This window comes from Citrus sinensis, chromosome 3 (assembly GCF_022201045.2).
Source record: "Citrus sinensis cultivar Valencia sweet orange chromosome 3, DVS_A1.0, whole genome shotgun sequence".
NCBI classification, from domain to species: Eukaryota; Viridiplantae; Streptophyta; class Magnoliopsida; order Sapindales; family Rutaceae; genus Citrus; species Citrus sinensis.
Genome location: NC_068558.1, coordinates 14333418 through 14355588, shown reverse-complemented (window position 1 = coordinate 14355588; position 22171 = coordinate 14333418). Strand labels below are relative to the sequence as shown.

Sequence of the window (22171 nt, the reverse complement as noted above, 5' to 3'; positions counted from 1 at the left end):
TTAAGCCTTAAATATTGTTAAGCCCTTGATATTGTGTTCATTGAAGAAGAATTCTTAAGGTAAAACATGTTTTGCTCAACAGCTTCTTCACCCCAAGTGGAAGACTGAGCTAAAAAATGGCATGCCAAAAAAATGTAATCAACATGAATTTAGGCTTGGAAGAATTCTGTGCAAAATCCTATCGAGTTTCTCAGAACTATATGATCATACTTGCCTTCCATTACCTTGAGAGCCTTCATTGCTTTCAGTGATCCTTTGTAAGCCATCATCAATGAGCATGGTCATTTGCTTTCAGTCAATGTTCCAAGCTCCATCTGCTTCCCACATCTCAAGAGTCTCCATGTTTTAAGTTGTATATCTAAACTAGCAGAGAGCCAACTTTTGCTGCAGCTGCCCTGTGGCCAAGCTTTGGAGGATGAGGAGGCACTTCTGAACAAATTGCTACTGCTTCCAAGGGCTTCGGAATTCGGAAACTTGTGTTCTCAAGTTTATGAAAGGATGACAATGTTTCTTCAATTAGTTATTCAAAATTTTAGTAGATTAATTAACAAAAGACTCGGTGATGGTCAAGAATTCGAAATAACAATGGGCTTACTCACTTTTAATGAAAAAAATCACAACAACAATTTTTATCTTTCAATGAAGTTATGAATTTTTGTTACAAATATTTTGTTATGCCTTCTATAAAAATCCTTGCTAAATGAAAAAAATTGAAAATCGAACCATTTAGTTTGGTTTCTTTAAAGGTTATGTATTCCCAATTAACAAATTAGTGCGCACGAGACGAGATTTTGAACCATAGACCATGATCATTGATCAAGAAATCATTCGAATTAAACATATTGGGCTCAACAGCTTCTTCACACTAATTAACACAAAATCCATTATTCAGTGAAAATACCATCTGCGGAAATTTCTACAAGTAGTTTTCGAAGACAAGGTTATTATCGATGCACCCAATTGCGAACAGTTTCGCCTTAATTATTGGCCAGATAGAGCTAAGCTTGTGATTAGCTTACCATTATTCCTGCATTTAGACTTTAGAGAGTGCTTTTAAGTATAATGATGAACACAACTGGGATTTACACAACGGAAATATGCTTCAGCCTTTTAACAAATGTCTGTAATGGTAAGTGCTGTAACATTAATAGTGTAGTAAAATAGAAAGGCTAAAAGCTGAAATTGTAAGATAAATAAATGTGCCTGAATGTACGTCGTCGCGGCTCAAAGAAATCTAAGATGAGCCCCAAAATGCTTGATTTTTTCGTAACACATCCAGAATGAAAAAAAAAATTTAAAATTTGGTAGATTTAAAAATAAATAAATAAATAAATAAAATGTAGGGCAGTTTCCCTGAATTAAAACATGATTGAAAAAGCATGTAACATCTTGAAGCTGCCCCCGTTAAATCAAATGAAATTAATATAGGCCGGGTGAAATTGAGTACTCGCACAGACAAAATCGAAGCAAGAACTCATTTGGATCGGCCATAAACAAAACAAAAAATTAAAAAAAAAAGCAAAAAGACATTTCTTTATAACAAGAACGAATAAATGAATCAACTTAGTTTTTGCTAAAATTATAAAGAAAAGAAAGGAATTACGAGATGTTTCGATATACGCCTGCCAACGGAACCCGGGCGGCAATCAGAGGAAGAAGGAAGAAGCCCTACTGGCTATTTGCAGCTTCTTGTTGTTGCCTTTTATAAGGAGGCGGGTGGGTCGGAGCTGAATTGTCGATCTTGCCCCTCCTCGCTCTGGGACCTTCCCAGTCATTATCATTCTAAGAGCGGTTTGTTCACTTTGTATATTAGGGTTTGAATTTCCGTCACATCTACCAATCAGTTTCATTTTTCAAATTACTAGGATTTATCCTCATCATCATTATTATTATTATTTTTTCATAATTTTTATTTTTGTAATAATTACATCATACTATTACTCTCTCATGCACTTGCCCAATTCAATCCATGCGAAGTTGGGTAAAATTTATGATCTTTCTTTTCTCTATTGATCGTATTTAAATTCACCAAAACAGATAAAATGTAAGAATCTTGTAAAGTGAGGGAAATTATAATGAATAACAATGACAATTTCCTGTTAGAAAATACATAGAGCTAAAATAAAATAAAAAATAAAAATTTCCTGTTGATGTATAAAGAACAAAAGAAGCACGGCGGCATTTAATGAGTATTTATGTAATTGACACACTTGCAATCATTCTTCAAATTCAATGAAAGCAATTCCTGCAAATCCAAAACATTAAGAAGAGTTCAATTTTAATTGAATGTATACAACTGATGGATATCAAGAGCAGAAGAAAGAGAAGCTGACAATTGGTTGAAGAATTCCTGTATAAATTATTATATCAAGAAAATGCTCTCCTCCACTTTGAAGAAGACCGAATCAAATGTATGGAAACAACTGCAACAAAACGAAAATAATAAAATTACCTTTCGGTAACTAGACCTTCTCACGAATTTGAAATTAAACCTCAGATTTTCTACATTTTGCTATGTTATGGGATTGAAATTTACTAGAAACTATGATTTGGCACTGCTGAACATTTACTCTTGCAACATGAAATATCAACATTACAAGTGTGATTATAGGGAGTTATAACTGTGACTTTCCTGATAGGCAGATGACGCTGTTATTACGTGACTATAAAATGAGTTCGCACAACCCAATGAAAGTTATGATCTTTAATGAGAAATGACTATAGGAAGTTCTTATTTTACTAATTAATGCAGCAGGACAAAATAATATTATCAAGAACTCAGAATAATAATATCCCAATTACATACCTTCAATCAGTAACTATTGCAGCGTTCATTATCCCAGTGATCCAAAGCTATTAGGTGGCCACACCTGCTGGCAAAAGCACAAGTGATTACAAGGTGTAACTGATAAAATCAGTCCACTGCAGAAATTTCAGGAAAGTAGGAAATAGTAAAAGCAGATTAATTTTAGTCCATGTCGAACCACCTCTATCTTAAAGGAATAGCAGACTTGTTTGAACACTTTTTCAATTTCGGGCGATGGTATCATCACAAGCTCTGTCAAGTATGAAAGATAACTTTTTTTCTTTTTTGGGATTAAATTAAGCATTGACTAATAGCACTCCTATTCTCTCCCCATCCATGTGACAAAAGTTCCTCTGATGCAACCCTTAGAGGTTTTTAAGCTAGCTAGCACCCATAATTTGACAGATGACAGGAGTGATAGAAGAAGATAAATAGACGATTCTGCAGCAATCACTGAGATTTTTTTTTCTTTTTTTGGGGAACACCAGACATTAAAAACTTAATTGTTCATATATATGCCCACAAATTTATTTTAAACTTACACTACCGGGTGATCATGTAGCCCATGCTGGACCTCTTTAACTAAAATAAAAGATCTCCTCTGAATCCCATTAAAGAACTACTCCAACAAATTTAATCCGTGACTAAAACTTCTTCTTCCTAAGCTCATATCTGGCTTTAACTGAACTTCCATGACCAATAGATACAATAAAGGGTGGAAATACTGCAAAATTATTAACAAGCTTAAGTTCCATAAGTTTTTATAACCATATCAATTCCAGCAGATAGCACAATTCTCCAAAGATGATTTGAATTTTGAAGGTAAGCATATTACCCTGAAAAATGCTTTCCCTTCAATAAGACCATACGGAACAGGCCCAAATTGCCGCGAATCCCTGGAAGCATAAAGGTTATCCCCTTGTATCCAAACATGCCCCTTTGGGACCTAACCAAACATTTCAATTCCAAAGACAACATCACACAAACGATTGAACTGCAAAACACAATTGCTTCAACTAATTTCATTAAATATTTGTTGAAATAAATAAGAATAAAGGGGGAGAACATAAATGTACGGACCACGACAGTGTGACACGTGTCTCCATTCCTGGGTTTGAAGTAAGTGACTCTATCGCCTTCGACGCCGACAATGCGCTTAGTCACAATCTTATTCGGGTCGACAGGTGAACGAACGAAGACGATATCACCAGGGCCCACTCTTCCCACTCTGTGGGACACGTATTCCGCAAGAATCACGTCGCCGGTTAGATTCAAGGTCGGGAGCATGCTAGGACCGAACACCTGCGCACACCGGATCATAATTAGGGAAACGAAAACCAAATAAAAAAAAGAAAAGAAAATAGAGGCAGATTACCAGGGTAGGAGACCAGAGGTAGTGGTTGGTGACGTGGAATAAACAGAAGAATCTGGCGAACGTTAGTGTTTGACTTAGGGCTTCTTTTGCTAACAGTCCCCATCTTCTCATCTCCCGCTCTCGTTTCTTTCCCTGCGTCTGTTCCTGTGTCTGTCTCTCTGGTTTTGTTAGTTGAGTAACTGAATCGGCGGCATTTTCTTATATGAGGGTCAAGATAATAATTGGGTCTGGTTTAAGGCCCATTATACTTGGTAGCCCAGTTTGTCACCTATTTATATTTGCTTCATCACCCCTAAGTCCTTTTCAGCAAAGCCCACCATACAGTTAACATTACTTAATACCACTCGGCTGAAGCATTGAGAGGGGAGTGGTTCAATATCAGTAGAGCCTCTCTCTCACAATTATGATGATAGTAGTTCGACCCCCTACAAAAATATTGTAAAAATTTAATTCCTTCCTTAAATTTCAGTGAATGTAGTCTTCTCTTTTTCAAAATGTAAGTAGAGTTGACGTCCTTCGAAATATGAGTTGTAATATGAATTATAATATGATCAATAGTCTTATGTAATTAAAAAAAAGAAGAAGTTAGCATTACTTATTTTTTAAACTATCCTTATTGAAAGGTAAAAACATAATTAAAAAAACAAAACAATTTTGAAAACTCTAACCACTGTTTACCATCATTATAACCACCTTTCACCACCATTGTCTACACCTCAAGCTATCATTATTTATCATTTATTTAGATCTCAACCACTTCACTACTAGTCCAATTTTATTATCTATCATTCATTCCAATTAATTTATAATTTCTTGATTCATATACTGAAATTATTCTTTGTCTCTTTTCAATTGATATTATTTTGATTTTGATACTATCACATTAATCTCGCTAAAATTAATTTAAATAAATGAAGAGTTTTGATCGGCGATTATTGAGGAATTTGCTGGGAGGGTTAATTTGTCGCTTGAGACAATGATAGTGGTGGTGAAAGGTAGTTAGGGTTTCTAGAATTGTATTTGTTTTTTTAAAAAATATTTTTATTGTTTAATATTGGTTGTTGTAAAAATAATTGAGATTAATTTAAAAATAGGAGCTGGTGAGAAAAATTAGAGGAGTCAAATATCACTACTTAATGTACCAAAAAAAAGAAAAAGAAATGATGGCTATTCCCTATTGGCTTGCATAGTAATTTTTTTCCTTGATTTTTTTTTTTTGAATACTTATACATATGGTTACAATCAAAAGACGGATGATATTTGCAATCAAACTTCTAGTAGGACTACACTCACTCAAGGTATCTACTCCAACGTCTACTTTCACTTAATTATATATTAAGAATATACTAGGGGGATTGCCACTTTCCCCCCTACAATAATCAACATATACCATTTACTCCCTATTATTTTTATAATGGCCAAAAACCCCCTTGACAGCATAAGTTTACAGTATTACCCTTATTTTGAACTCAATATTACCCTTATTTTGAACTACTCTTTTATTTACATTTATTATAAATTAAATAATTACATGAATAGAAACTAAATAAAAAAATTAAGTATTAAAAACAAGAAATATATGTTTTGATATGAGCAAAAATATTAATAATAAAAATTTTTTCTTGTATTTATTTATTTTATGAACATTTTCTTATAATAAACATTTTGCAATATTTTAAAATTAAATGTAAAAAGATAGGCAAAATATTTTATTATTTATCTTATAATAAATTTTAATTTGTCATTCAAATTTTCTTATAATAATTTTTTATCATTTTATAATAATTTTCTTATATATTTATTATAAGAAAATTTTCACAAAATGAATAAGTACAAGAAAAAAATTTTATTATTAATTTTTTTCTCATATCAAAACATATATTTCTTATTTTTAATACTTAATTTTTTATTTAGTTTCTATTCATATGATTTATTTAATTTATAATAAATATAAATAAAAGAGTAGTTGAAAATAAGGGTAATATTATAAACTTATGCTATCAGGAAATTTTTGGCCATTATAAAAAAAATATATATATATATATATTAATTACTGTAAGAAAGAAATTAACAATCTCTCAATATACTAATCATATACAAGAGTAACAACCCACCACTTAGACTGAAGGTTTAGTAGCGACTAGTGCAGTAATGGCTTGCTTTTGCAATGAAGTAATAAGTGAGATACCATAATGTATTATTGTATTAAAGTGCATTAAATTTGGTACAAAATCCAAAGCTTCGTCTATTAACTCTTCGTCCTGCAAAAGATTTCAAGCCCTTCTTATTGGCCAACACCAACTTAATTCCTAGTGAAATTTGTACGATTGACATAATACCAACAATACTAAACCCCTATTCACTAGTGTGATTAGACAGTTATATAATATTAAAATGTTTAATAAAATATTTTTAATTCAAAAATTAAGTTGATTTAATATAACACTGATGGAAAAAATTATAATATTAATATTTTTACTATTTTATCAAAATTTTAAGTAAAATTTAAATTAATTTTTATTTTATAATTATAGTTCTTTTACACCGCTTCGAGAGAAATAGCCCACTACTAGGTCAAAAGCCCAACTTAGTTAATTTGTTAATGAATTTATACATGGAAATTTATAGAAACATACCTACTTTACTAATAGACTATCATAGTAATTTTTCAAAGAATAACAAGAAGTTTTTTTAAGCAAAATTCGGCAGCATCTATAGTCATAATAATTAATTAAAATTACTTTTCTTGGATCCAAGTCAATGTTTGCTTGTGCTTGAAGCTAGGAACAAACAAAATTATGAGCCAAATTCCTATCACATCTCAATGCCTCTAGAAGCTTTGACTAAGTCAATGGTTTCTCAGAGGGAACTAGCATCACAGAGTTCAGATTCAGTGCAAATATCAACGGCGCTGCCAGGTTTCCTCATGACAGGTCACTGCCTATTGGATGCTGGCTTTTCTAAATTTAGGTTGTTTGCAAAATAGAAATGAATTATTGTACAGATGGATGATTTTCTTTCAAATTCCAGTAACCCATTTTTATTGTTTTTATTTTTTTCATTCTTTAGACAACAAATCATTTAAAAAAAAAGAGAAAAAAAACTATAAATTGGTGTTCACTGCTTTTATTTTATTATATACATTATTAGCTTCAAAACAAAAAACTAAATCGATTTCATTTTTGAAAAAATACAAAAATTGGTATTCATTTCTTGAGTTTGATCAAGGATAACATAAATTCATTTCTATCTTGCGAAGGACCTAAATTTGTTGCACAATTCTTACTTGGTTCAAAAACTTACTCTAAATATCACTAGATCATTTTCACTTTTAAATCATTCGAAACTAACATTTCTCTGCACTTAAGCCAATAAGTTTTGCAAGATTACAGATACGGTAACAATATAGTAATGGGTTTCTAAAAAGTAACTCTCTTCACTACAAATCAAACACCAGACCTCAGCAAGAGACAATTAAGAGCCACTTCAATTTTCTGTAAAATCAAGATATGAACAAGTAGAACAAGTCGTAGCATGGCAGAATCGCAGAAGCCATAACATGAATCTTGAACCCTATCAGATCGAATACTTGAATGTAGACTAATCAAAGGAGAAAAAAAGGAACTACTCACTGTATCTAAAGTAGGGCAATCATACAATTGTGTCTTAAAGGTGTAACATGTTGAAGAAAACACGAATGACGTATTGGCTAATAAAGCAACACAAAATTGGTTATAAGAGGATTGGTATTTGTACTCAATTAGTCTCAAGATGCGCGCACTAACTAGACATAATTAATATGCTTCAAAATATATGCAAAAATCTTATCCGTAGAATCTGATCATATACAGAAGAATAATAATATGTCAATGTCATATTCCTCCACTCCCTTATCAATCATGTTCACATTCCACATAACCAACACAGTATTTTATGATGAATTCAACGATACAGATAAAGACATGTCATTCAAGAAAAAAAGGGACCTCAAATTCTCTCTGCTGACTGATTGAATCATAATTCCAAAATCACAATAATACACCAATTAATTTAGAAAGTTTCATCAGGAAAGAGAGCAGTCAGATAAATAGAGCATGCACATCTAGCTAAAAACATAACAAAGAACTCTACTCTGTCATTAGAATTCCTTCCCTTAGTTAAAGCCAATGGATTAAAAAATAACAAAGAAAAAACAACAAATCACACTTTATGACATTATGAAGAAACAATGAAGGAAGCAAGTCCAGATATTCACGATATTTTTCATTCTTCTATAGTAAGTCTGCAACTATGGATGCATCTATTGCTCTTTGCCATTTTTTGAAGAAGTTCAACTACTTTTTGTGTCTCGTTATTTTGTAAGAAATTGCCTCTAAGCGTACCAAATGTGAATGCATCCAAAGTACATGCCCTTCTTCCATAACTAGTAACAGACTACTTGCCTTTTATAATTGGCCTTCTTTGCAAAGCCCATTGATCATAATGCTATATGTCATAGAATTTGGCACCAAGCCATAATGAGACAATTTTCAAAATAACTCCTAAGCAGTTTCCAACCTCCTTACTCTACACAAACCATCAATAAGGCAGCTAACAAATTCAATGTTAAGCTTAGATTTGCACTTCTCCAAATCATAAAATAGTTCCAATGCTTCTGAAAGATAACCATTCTTACAAAGACCATCAATCAGAACAATATATGTCCTTAAATTGGGTACAACCCAACTGAATAAAACCTCTTGTAAAGCAAAACAACCTCTTGTAAAGTAAAACAACAGAATCATAATGAATCTTCTTAACAAGAGCAGAAAACAATATATTGAATGAGGCTAAAAGAGGAGGGGGTTTCATATCAATCATGTCGGTAAAGAAATCAATTGATTATTTCAAAGTGAAGTCACCTGATTTGCACTTTTCATTGAGGAAGTTGGAGAGTTCATTTCTTGAATTAGGATTGTGAGATGCCACGAGTGTTTGAATGATGATGGAAGCTTACAATTCAAAGCCATTTTCGAAGAATGGGAACAAGAACAAACCTAAATTCCAGGAACCATTGTTGTACTTTATAATGTAGAATCTAGAGGCTCCATTGATTTTTTATTTTTAGAATCAAACCTACTTAACCTAAAATGGATAAAGAAATAAACTAGTCTAAGAAGGATTTTATGATGCCGTAAAATTATATTATTAATGTCGTGATAAATATAAATTTGTAAATTAGATATAAAAATAGTAAATAAAAGGTAAAATAAGTAAATCAATATAAGAGTGGCAAATTAGTGTTTTAAAATTACAAATAAAACTAACACTTATAAAAATAACATAAAACTTTTAAATCAACTTTAAAATTTAATTTAAAAAATAGTTTATTTATTTAATTTATTAAAACAAAGAAAAATTTTATTTAATTTTCTTAAGTAAAGAAAAAAAATTACTCATCAATTGAAAACAAAAAATTTGTATTGAAAACAACTTGAATAAGTTTTATTAAATTAGTTTAATGTAAATTCTATATTCATTGTAGGACTTTTATAAAACAAATTTCATTTTCTATAATAGTATTTGTTTATTATACAAGTTAATTAAACAAAATTACATTTCTTCATGTGGATCAAGCCAAACAAAATAAAAAGACATGCTTAGATTGCTAAACATATATGAAACATCAATAAAATTGAGAAATTTATAAAAATAGCCCAAAAATTTTGGGCATTTTCACAAATAGCCACCTAGGTTTCTATATTATATCTAGCCATGTATGTAATTTATAGACCTAAATATCCTCAGACATATTAACAAAATGCCTAACAAATCTTATCAAAACCAAAGCTCACCACCCTCTACTCACCCAAACTAACCACACTTTACTCACCAAATCATCAATTGGAAAGTAAGAAGTTAAGGTTAGTATTTGGTTTTACAAAATATGTATTTTTATCTTTGGATTATTTAAAATTTATGCAGGTATTTTGAGTAAAAATGAGTTAGGAAACGAACGCAAAAAATGTGCAACATGTATCTGTCTCACAACTTCAATGTGCAACAGGTGCCTGTCGCATAAAAAAAATGTGGGATAGGTCTGCTAGAAACATACGACAAGCGCCTGTCCCACCTACTTGACTTTTTTTTAAGTAATGATTTTTTTTATCTTTTCTTAATTGTTCAAGCTTAGGCTTCGTTTGGTACAATTTTTCAAGTAGAGCTTATTTAAGTAGAGCTTTTGGCAGTAGAACTTTTACAAATATAGGTTTTACCTAAAAAGATTTAGTTGTTTGATTGTCAATAAGAGCTTTTATTAAAAATCTATTAAATTACTTTAATAGGCAAGTTTTTTAAGTTATATTATGAAAAAAAAATAAGATTGTCAAATAAGTAAATGATATTTTGGATATTTTAACATTTAAACAAAGTTTTTCATCATCTACTCCTAAAAGCCTAAAATTTGAGTTTTTCCTAATAGAGGAAAATACCTTATTTAAACTCTAAAAGCTCTACTAAAAAAAATAACCAAACAACAATAAAAAATTATGATAATAACTTATGAGATTAAATAAGCACTTATGCCCATTAGATAAGTCATACCAAATATGCACTTAATGGAGCCAATTGTTCTTCAAATGTGTTTTGATGGATCATAGGAGGAATTGACAGATGGTCATTTTGAGTATAGTGATGGAAGAAATAGAGATTTTTTTGTTCCAAAAAACTGTATGTTTGATGTATTTTTTGCAAGAGGATATAAAGTTTTAGAAACAAATTCGAATGATTATAGCATCACATTAAAGACAACTTTACAGTTGAGATGTTATACCCAACTTGTATATGCACTACATATGAATGTACATGATGATAAAATGGTAGAGTTCTATTACATATGAGCCCTAATTAGGTGAACGGGGGGTACATCTTTATTTTTGTTACCAAATCTCCTAAAGTAACAAATCAAGAGCTTGTTGAAGAAGAGAACGATTTTACACCAGAGGCTGTTAAAGGAAAGGTGTTACCACTGACAACATCGCCGCAACAAGGTTACTTTTCTTTTCAATACAATAATGATCCCATTGATGATATAAATAATACACCAATAGATAGCATTAATGTTGAATCATACCATAACACGATGGATGGTGCGGACGATGATCTTTTCAATGCTTCTATTGATAATGGTGATGATGGTCATCTAGATAATACTTGCGATGATAAGGACTGTGTGTATAATAAGGGTTTAGTCAATGATTGGGAAGAGTTGCCTCACTTTTAGAATGAGCATCAACTACCCCAAAGTTGGCTTATTATTCTAAGGCCCTATTCAAAGAGTGTAACAGTTAACCCCGTTATAAGTATTGCACTAGTTTTGCCTCCAGACTTGGTAGCTCCAGACTTTGTTAGAAAGATTGGGTCCATTGATATTTATATGGGTAAGTTGTTTGATTCTAAATATAATTTAATATTGAAACTACGCAAATTTTTCTTAAGGGATAAGTTTGATTTTAAGGTTGCAAGGTCCACTGAGCCTAGTGTAACATGTTTTGAGGCGCACTGTACTTTAACGTCATATAAATGCCGACCTCGAGCATAGAAAGCATCAAATAAAGAGAATGTGTGTTGGGTTGTGATGAGATGTGACAAGATACACATTTTTCATAATGAGCCTCTGGGCTATCGTCAGGCAAGAAGTCGAGTTATTGGTCATATCATCGCGGACAACTTTATTCAGGAGAAGTGGATATAGACTCCAAATGACATTATAGCAAACATAAAACAGGAGTACAATATTCACTTAGCATACTAAAAGACATACTGAGCTAGAGAATTTACTCTTTAGGTGATACGAGGAAGTCCATCGGAATCATATAATTTACTTCTTAAGTACTCTTATATATTGGAGAAGGAAAATGAGAGTACAATAATTAGTCTAAAATTGGATGGGAATAATAATTTCTTTTATTATTTTGTGTCTATTGGATCTTGCATCAATGATTTTTTCCAGTGCATCAAACCAGTGATTGCAGTAGACGGTACTCATCTTAAAAGGTTATATTGCGGAACAATGTTTGTGGCAACATGCTTGGATAGAAATAATCAATTGTATCAACTAGCTATTGAGATTGAGAATTTTGAAAATAATGACTTTTGGGAATGGTTTATGATGGATTTACATGGAGCAATTGGTGATGTACTAGATTTACTAATTATCTCCAATCGATGCACTTCTATTCAGAGAGCTGTTATAAAGATATTTCATAGTGTCATCGACGACGTTTGTTTTTACCATGGCAAAAGGTAATGTGAAGTTAAAATTCATGATGTCAAAAGCTCTTTAGGATAAGTTTGAGCCGGCATTTATAAACGCAGCAAAAGAGTATGGATGCGAAGAGTTTAGAATACATCTTGATGGGTTGTGGGGGATGCATTCAAGAGCAACTGATTACTTAGAGAGTAATGTGGGCACGTGTAATTGAGCACGATCTCAATTCAATGGTAGGAGGTGCAGCATTCTAACCATCAACATTGTAGAAAGCGTGAATTCTTTTATGAGGGAAGTGCGAAAATTTCTCATAACTCATTTGGTTTGCAACAATGATTTTACGATAGGAAAATGGTGGCAGAATCGATTAGCACTCCTTTTAATAACGTGGGTAGATATAATAGTATCTGAGAGAAAAGATCAAGTTGAAAGAAAGAATGTTCGTCTTGTGTATGAGTATAAATTCCAAGTTTGGGATGGTGGTGTCGAAGAGGGGTTAGTTAACATACGTTGTAGGACTTATAATTATAGAGTATTCAAACTTGATTAACTTGTCTATACTCATGCAATAGCTGCTTGCCTACTTGCTTGAGTAGATTACATAGGTCTCTGTTCTTACTTTTACTCCAAAGAATCATTATTGAAGGCATATGCAATACTAATTAATCTGGTTGGCGACACTAGTTCTCAAGAAGTTCCACCACATATCCAACATTTGAAGATGAGCCCACCAATAGAAAAATCATCTCTAGGTCGTCGTCCAGAGTTTAGAATACCATTTGTTGGTAAGAATGTATTGTGGAGAACTATGATGTGTTCTCAGTGCAAGGAACGTTAGCATAATAAAAAAAAAAGTAAGAATCCCATTGCACCGAATCCAAATTAGCGGCCAAGTAATGTTTTTGAACTTTTATGTTTATGTATTCCGTAATTCAAATTAACAACAAACTAGTGTTTTGAACCCCTATGTTTATGTTAGCGGCCAATACAATTTAGCAGTCATAACAAGTGTTTATCTATTTGACAATTCAAATTAACGGTCATAACAAGTTTTTGAGAATTGTGAAACCCAACATAAGACGAAATAATTCATATTGTAGCTATTTAAATATTTCATTTACAGCCTAATGTCCCCATTGAACATGTTAACGACAATCTTTCTCCTAAAGTATTGCCCATAAGTACTATTAAAATTAAATATTAACTTGAACATTAAATATATCGTAAACATTAACATAAACACCCTACAATTGCTGCTACTGGGCTCTTATTATGGCACATTCTCAACTAATATGAGTTTCCAGGGCTTTGCACTCTGTAAGTTCGGTCAAATGTTGTAAATCCAACATCTTGTAGCCATTGGAAAAGATAACTTGAAGTGGTTTGAATAGCTGAATATAAGTTTTTTCGTCGCAAAGTTCCCTCATTGAGTCATAAATAGAGACTTGCTTATGACGAAAGTGTACTCAAGCTACAACCCAATGATTGTCTTCTAAATTAATTGGAATGAAAACTTGAATATGGTAAAAAGTGAAATTATCCAACATTATTAAATCCAAAATCTTTAAATATAAGAGGAACTGCATTGAGTAATTTAGTAATACACACTATATCAACATTTGCGAATGGTTTTGATTTCATATCTTTTCAGCCGTCAATGTAGCTATTAGCTTGGTATAGTCCGTGAATTTAGATCACAATCACTATTATTACATTGAGCCCTTAAGAAAACCTAGTCCATTCATTAGAAGTAAATAAACGAATGTTCTATTTTACTACAATATTGTAAATCAACAATTATAAGTTTGTATTTGTTACCCAAAAAAAGATATTTGTATGCATGCAATGTTGATACAAGACATTAGAATATAGCTTCTGTTTGTCACTTATCAAGCGGTAGTATACATGGATGTGTTGTACAGACAAATAAACACGTCAAATTATACGAGTTCATTAGAAGTAAATTAAATAAAGATTAATAATAATTACCTTGTCTCCTAGCCATCTCATCGACTCTTTCTTTAAGAGTATTCTAAAAAGCTTCTTCGACTATCGGATGTCACGATCAACTACGATGTTACCAGCAAACCACTGGTCAAACTCATGAAATAATGTCAGATCCTCCATTTCTCTAAGTAGATTTATATCTACACTTGTCCTTTCGTCGATCCCGACTCATTAGTTCTATAGTATGGAGACTCTTAATCTTCTTTACTTACTTGTAAGTTTGAAAGTAGAGACTTTTAAGTACATATGATGTTCTTAAATACGGGTGGCCAAATTTGCTTATGTCAGGAGGTGCTTCCTTAAGGATTTGTAAGTTGTCGTCATTTGGGTCCCCATATAAGCTCTAAAATGACAATGAAGTGTGATCATGATGATCGCCAATATCATTAAGGGCTTGTAAACAGTAATAACTATTATTATTGAACACTACAATTACATTGGGTATGAACAAAAGTAGGTAACTGTTTAAATTACTTACCATGTACGAGCATCTCATCGAGATATCACTATAGGAGTTCTTGACTGAATTGTCACTATATGAATTAATAAATCCCATTAAAAATTTTGCAAACTCTCCCTGTTCTTTTCTAAACTCTCTTTGTTTCTTCCACTCGGCCTCAGAATTTGAAATAAACTTATTTATTATTTCTTTCATGTCAATAATAGAAAAATCAATCCTCTCTATCTGATGAATAACATAATTATACGAAATGTTTGACTTCATCTATGACGAGAAACAAGAAAAAAAAGAGAAAGAAAAAGAAACTTTATGTATAACTTATTAAATCTAACAACATTGTTTTAAAAATAATTACAATGTTAAAAAATAGCATGTTACCTCTCTTTCATGTGAGTCATCTATTTCATATTCATCGTAAATAAGTGGCTGATTGTGCATTTCATATTCATCATCAACTGGTGGCTTCTTTTTGTCCTCTTTAATGGGTAGCACTTTTATGTTAGGGTGATGCTGCAAAGGAAATAACAGAAACAATTAAATAACTTACAGCAATTCAAGATTCAATAATAGCATTATAACTAAGTTGAATAATATACTCACATTACGGACCCAATGTGGGATTGATTCCCCGTAATCCTTCACATTATTCCAATATGATGTGTCTTTTTCCCGTGTGCTTGGTTCAAGTGTTTGTTTAACAATTCCCTGTGTATAAAGTAATCCAAATTTGTTGTTAGGCAAGTAATCCAAATTTGTTGTTAGGTAAGTAATCTATTATTTAATAAATACTCACAGCTAATATGTGTATATTTTATGCACCATAGCAAAGTCTCGTAACTAAATACCACTCACTAATTGATAATCGTGCTAGTTGGCCACCAAATTCAAACCACAGCTGATGTTCATCACATTCATCATGCGTTACTTGTCTCAGCAGCGCATTGTGCATGATCACGCCTCTAAGCACATATATATTCATCTTTGCGAAATGCCCGAATACATCCTTCTTGAATAATCTTAACTGTCATCTTGTTAACTTCATGTTGATAGCTTCATTTCTAAACTTTGAAAGATTTGCAATATACCCAGGGAAATGCTCGGATGCAGAAATTTTTATCGTACCTTGCTCCCTCTTTAAATCAGGTGGATCATGCTTTGCCCATAGCTTCTTGCCATTTTATCTGCAGTAAAATTCAAATTTTATTTATTATAACATTCATTAGCCTTGAAATATAAATCCTATGTTTTTTAGTGACGGTCACCTGTCACACGAAAAATAGATGCCCGTTGCACAAATTTATAAAAATGTAGTTGCTGGATGTTTGAGAGGTTGTTGGAATTTCTGGCGACGAGCTCCCGTAGCTCAAAATTTCAAAAGCAACGCTGCTGGAAGTTTGGGCAACGAGCGCTCATCACCCAAAGTTCTAGAAGCAACGTTGCTAGAAGTTTGAGTGACGGCAGCCTGTTGCCCAAAATTCTAGCAACCCTGAGCCTCGAACGATAACGCACCAAGTGTTTCTATGCGACAGATGTCTGTCGCTTGAAAACACTTGATGTGCAAAAATCCTCTCAAGCAACCATTAACCTATAACACTATAATCCATAAAAATTGAGACAAATAAATTCTAAGAGTGCATGTTGCCCGAAAACACTTGACGTGCAAAAATCCTCCCAAGCAACCATCAACCCATAAAAACTTAATATATAAAACATGACACATAAATTCTAAGAGGCATTTTATCGAACACTTAACATGGCATTTGTAATACAAAAACTTAGCACAAAATAATATTCCCCAAATGTTCATCTACCATGAAATATACACAAATAAACACTCAATTTCATGCAATTGATGATTTAATGCTATGGAAAAGCAAAAAAAAAATAAAAAAATACCATGCTTGGATGTCAAAATCTCGAGATGTAGTTGTCACCCAATCACCGAAAAAAGTCACCGTCTAACCACTGAAAATGTAGCTGCGTCTTACCGTAATTGATATTGCCGTTAAAAGCCCTTCGAGTCGTTGTCGATCTTGGTAGAAAAGCATTGGGGTGTTCAAAATCCAATCCAATCAGCTAAATTTGTCTCATTAGTAAAAATTTGATTTGTAAATTGGTGGATTGGATTGGATTGAAAATTTAAAAATTTGCAGTCGGTGGATTGGGTATTAATTTACTTTTGTAAATTTGTAAAAACTCATGAATCTGCAAAAACAATTTATTTAATAAAAAATTAAACTTGTAAATATGACATTAGTACTTACTAATAAATAAATAAGTTAGAATATAGTTACATTAATGCCATATTATATGTTATCCGATAATAATATCAAATAAAAATAATTAAGTAGACAAATATAGCTTCCTAAGCAGTTAATTTTCATGTATTGATCTAAACAAATAAGATTTTTTTTTCTTTTTGGTGTGAATGTATTTTCTATATTTATTTAAACAATTAATCTATTTAAATCTTATTTAATCTTGAATTTGATCAGTAGGAAAATTATTTTTATATTAATTTTTTTATTTATTTAGTTCGTGGAGAGGACATAATTAAAAATTTTTAGCCCGCAAACCAATTCGCAGAAAGATAGATTGGATATGGATTGGGTCAAATCCACATCCGATTTGCAGACGCATGGATTGAATTTGAATTTAATTTCACCGATTTGTGGATTGGATTGGATTAAAAGTTTATAATTCACAAAATCATGGATTTGATATGGATTGATATCGAATCCGCAAAATCCGATCTGCGAACACCCTTAAAGTGCTGATAGTCGAGGGTGATCAAGCCGCCAACGGTTTTGAGAGAGAAGAGAGAGTGAGTTGTTAGTTTCAAAGGCAAGGGTTGTTTGGTCCCAAAACAATTAATTGGCTACTAATGAGAGAAAAAATTATTGTGGCTATTTGTGAAATGCCCAAAAGTTTTGGGCTATTTTTGCAAAATTTCCTATTAATTTTCCATTTCATTCATATCTATTTATTAAGTTATGCATTTTCTTATATTTTATATTGATTATAAAATTGCATATTTTAAAAAGAAAATAACTAAATATATATTTAGATAAATTAAATTATTATCTATTGTAATCATTATACAATAAAATAATAGTTTAACAAATGTCCCAAATCCATTGATCTTTATATAAAAACTCACAACACTTTTAATAACACAATTTAACAAACACCTAACTCTGTTTAGACCCAACTAATTGTTTCAGAGTTGGATCTAATGTTGAGTTAGTATGTACTTAATTTTTTATAATCTTTTATCATATGTACATGTATAGCAATATACCATTAAAATTCAATTAATGTTATATTTTTATCCAATAATATTAATTATATATTCCTAAATATTAAGAAAAAGATTAAATCAGTGCTGAATCGAAATCCAATTATTTCAATAAGCAAAAGCAATCCCAATTGAATAGCACATTTCTGTAACGTTTTAAGGTATGTGGAGGCAAATTTCTTATCTAGTCATTAAATATAAATATAAGACATATAAATTTAAAATTGTCACGGCATCAATATCGTAATTAAATATAAATTGTGTAAATTAAACATAAGACATGTAAATTTAACATAAAACTTGTAAATCAACATTAAGTGTAAAATAAAATATAAATTATGTAAATAGAACATAAAACTTGTAAATAGAAGGTAAAACAAATAAATTAATATATGAGTGGTAAATTGGTGCTGTACTTAACAAAAAAAAACTTATAGATATAACATAGAACTGGTAAATCAATATTAAATAAATTGTGCAAATGATTACGATTATGAATAGAAGGTAAAACAAGTACATCAACATAAGAGTGGTAAATTAATATATTATTGGTAATAAAACATAAACTTATAGATATAATATAAAATGTGTAAATCAACATTCAGTATAAAATAAACATAAGACTTGTAAATGAAAGGTAAAATATGTAAATTAGCGTACGAGTGGTAAATTGATATATTTTTGGTAAATAAACAAAAACTTATCAATAAATCATAAAATTTGTAAATCAACATGACGTGTAAAATAAAATATAAATTAAGTAAATAAAACATAAGATCTGTAAATAGAATGTAAAACAAGTAAATTAACATAAAAATAATAAAATGGTATATTATTGGTAAACAAAACATAAGCTTATAGATGTAATATAAAACTTATAAAACAACATTAAATATAAAATAAAACATAAATTAAGTAAATAAAACATAAGAATAATAAATAGAAGGTAAAATAAGTAAATTTATATAAGAGTGATAAAATAATTTATTATTACTAAACAAAACATAAACTTACAGATGTAATATAAACTTGTAAAATAACATATAAATTATGTAAATGAAATGTAAAAGAAGTAAATATTATAAGAGTTATTGAAAAAAATAAAAATTTATAAATGTAAAATAAAAACTCACTATAATAATAATTACTTTATATATTTACTATTTTTATTTGTAAGTTGGATAATGATAATTTTGGGTTTATGTAATACATGTGATGATATATGTGAAAATTTAAGGATAAAATGTATTCTCAAAATCAAATAATTTTTTTTTCATATTTTTCAAAGTTTTTTGTAAGATTAGTGATTTTGCATCTTCTAAACTTTCTCGACAACAACTGCAAATGATCTTTTAGTATAAGTAAGAAGCAAAGTTTGAAACTACATAAAATATATATTAAAACTAAAAGTCATGTCCAATCTTATTAGGAAATTTGCAAAAATAGCCCAAAAGTTTTGGGTATTTTGACAAATAGCCACCCTAATTTTTTCTCTCATTAGTAGCCAATTAATTTTTTTTTTGGAAACAACCGTTGCCTTTGAAATTAGCAACTCACTCTCTTCTCTCTCAAAACCGTCGGCGGCATGATCATCCTCTACTATCAGTTCTTTTCCAGCAAGATCAACGGCGACTCGATGGGCTTTTGACGGCAGCATCAATTCTAGTAAGACGCGGCTATATTTCTAGCGATTGGACGGTGATTTTTGACGTCAAAACAAGTTGTTTTTTCTTTTTCATAACATTAAATCATCAACTACATGGAGTTGAGTGTATATTTGTGTATATTTCATGATAGATGAGTATTTGGGGAATATTATTTTGTGTTAAGTTTTTATATTACAAATGGCACATCAGGTGTTCGATAAAATGCTTCTTAGACTTTATTTGTCTCATTTTTGATAGATTAAGGTGTTATGGGTTGATAATGGCTTGAGGGCATTGCCGTACGGCAAGTGTTTTCGAGCGACAGACACTTGTAGCAAGAAAACACTTGGTACGTTATCATGCAAGGCTCGAGGTTGCTAGAACTTTGGGCTATGGGACATCCAACAACATATAATTTTGTGCAACGGGCGTCTATTTTCTGTGCGACAGGTGACCGTCACTCAAAAACACATTAATGTTTTACATCTTTTGATTTATATTTCAAGGTTAATGAATGTTATAACAAATAAAATTTGAATTTTTCTACAGATAAAATGGCCAAGAAGCTGCGGACAAAGCATAATCCACATGGTCCAAAGAGAGAACCAAGTACGATGAAAATTTATGCATCTAAGCATTTCATCAGGCATATTAAAAATCTTGTTTGGAAATGTAATGGAAGCTATCAAAACGAAGTTAACAAGATGACATTTAAGATTATTCAAGAATGATGCATTCGGACATTTCGTAAAGATGGATACACACGTGTTTAATGGTGTGATCATGCACAACGCACTACTGAGGCAAGTGGCGTATGATGAATGTGATGAACATCAGATGTGATTTGAATTTGGTGGCCAATTAACATAATTATCGATCAATGAATGATGCTTAGTTGCGAGACTTTGTTATAGTGCATACGATATACATAGAAACACAAAGCTTGGGGGCTAACCATAGGTTAAATGATTTGTACTTTGACAATGATATAGGGGCGAATCTTAAAGAATTAGATGAAAAATTTGAGAGTTTGGACTTTAATGATATGGATGACTTTGATGAGCTAAAGATCGTATTATATCACTTTACAGATAGAGTACTCGATAGATGAAAAGATGGAAGAAAAGATGAACGTAGATCAAATTAATTATTGCTAAATAATGTCTATGATCTTGAGTAATTTAGAAGCCTTCCATGGGGTCGTTCATCCTGAGAAACCGTATATGACAGCTTGGATACTGCAATGAACAAAAAATTAGAGGCTTTCCAAGGTAACACTCTTAAAGAGGTGAAGTACAACTTTTATGGCTTCTGTCCTGGGGTTTAAGTGTATTGAAAAGTCAAATATGGTTACTTTGTCTTGCATTTAACAATGATTAACATCTTTTTTTTTTCCTTGACTTTGTATCTTCACTTGCTACAGGCCTACCTGTTTGAAGTAAGTGATGGTTTTTTGAGGGAAAGTTGAGCTATCCAAACAAATAAGAAGACTCCTTGCATACATAAATGAGAAGACATTTTATCTTCTAAAATATATTATACTGAGGTGTATAAGTTTTTCAACGACAAGCTTATTATAAGTATTACATATAATTTTAGATTGGCAGTGAGTATTTATTAAATAATAGAAGATTTGCAACAAACACTCGAACTGAGCACGCTGAAAAAAGACACGCCATATTGAAATGGTGTGAAGGATTACAGGGAATCAATCCTACATTGGGTCAATAATGTGAATGCATTATTCAACTAAGTTATAATATTATTATTGAATCTCGAATTGCTACAAGTTATTTAATTGTTTCTATTATTTCCTTTGCAGCATCACCCCAACATAAAAGTGCCACCCAACGAAAAGGACAAAGAGAAGCCAACAATTAATGATTAATATGAAATAGACAACTCATATGAAAGAGAGGTAACATGCTATTTTTAACATTGTAATTATTTAAAAAATGATGTTGGATTTAATAAGTTATACAAAAAGTTGTTTTTTTTTCTTATTTATGGTAATAGACAAAATCAAAGTTTTCGTATGATTATGTTATTCATCAGATAAAGAGGATTTGATCGTTCTATTATTGATATGAAAGAAATGATGAATAAATTTACGTTGGATGCTGAGGTTGAGCGGAAGGAACAAAGAGAGTTTAGAAAAGAACAGAGAGAGTTTGCAAAATCTGTAATGGGGTTTATTAATTCATATAGTGATAATTCAGTCAAGCACTATTATAGTGATATCCCGATGAGATGCTCGTACATGGTAAGCAAAATTAAACAGTTACCTCTTTTTGTTCATACTCAATGTAACTATAGTGTTCAATAATAACA

General features: G+C 31.2%; 1 protein-coding gene and 2 long non-coding RNA genes across 8 annotated transcripts; 1 reads left to right on the top strand and 2 right to left on the bottom strand.

Annotated features, from left to right (window-relative positions):
- Positions 1–4371, bottom strand: LOC102612272 (uncharacterized). 5 transcript variants are annotated; one of them, XR_008053541.1, is made up of 6 exons: positions 4182–4370; positions 3887–4108; positions 3642–3752; positions 2807–2873; positions 2334–2423; positions 2062–2245 (listed from the first exon to the last, which is right to left on the bottom strand). XR_008053541.1 is itself a non-coding variant. In XM_025098870.2 (5 exons), exons 1-4 carry the CDS (start codon positions 4290–4292, stop codon positions 2835–2837), a joined length of 483 nt encoding a protein of 160 aa, XP_024954638.2. In that variant the 5' UTR covers positions 4293–4371; the 3' UTR covers positions 1–1793; positions 2807–2834. The 5 variants fall into 5 exon arrangements, 2 of the variants coding, with proteins under 2 accessions (XP_024954638.2, XP_024954639.2); XR_008053540.1 differs by having other exon boundaries at positions 2062–2217; positions 2337–2423; XR_008053542.1 differs by having other exon boundaries at positions 2062–2217; positions 2337–2423; positions 2807–2870; positions 4182–4369.
- A 9722-nt stretch (positions 4372–14093) lies between these two features.
- Positions 14094–17014, bottom strand: LOC127900940 (uncharacterized). Of its 2 annotated transcripts, XR_008052848.1 has the most exons (5): positions 16793–17014; positions 15749–16077; positions 15497–15601; positions 15275–15406; positions 14094–14779 (listed from the first exon to the last, which is right to left on the bottom strand). It is a non-coding gene; the product is annotated as an uncharacterized LOC127900940 (long non-coding RNA). The 2 variants fall into 2 exon arrangements; XR_008052847.1 differs by lacking the exon at positions 14094–14779 and having other exon boundaries at positions 15187–15406; positions 16793–17011.
- A 2628-nt stretch (positions 17015–19642) lies between these two features.
- Positions 19643–21647, top strand: LOC112498232 (uncharacterized). Its single transcript, XR_008052805.1, has 4 exons — positions 19643–19859; positions 20099–20290; positions 20390–21111; positions 21264–21647. It is a non-coding gene; the product is annotated as an uncharacterized LOC112498232 (long non-coding RNA).
- The last annotated feature ends 524 nt before the right edge of the window (positions 21648–22171 follow it).

Bases quoted from the DNA above. Each gene is read 5' to 3' on its own strand.
- LOC102612272 (XM_025098870.2), bottom strand. From the start codon at position 4,292: ATGAGAAGATGGGGACTGTTAGCAAAAGAAGCCCTAAGTCAAACACTA. The intron at 4,109-4,181 runs GTAATCTGCCTC...CGGTGTGCGCAG, and splicing joins ACCTCTGGTCTCCTACCCTG to GTGTTCGGTCCTAGCATGCT. The intron at 3,753-3,886 runs GTCCGTACATTT...ATGTTTGGTTAG, and splicing joins ACACGTGTCACACTGTCGTG to GTCCCAAAGGGGCATGTTTG.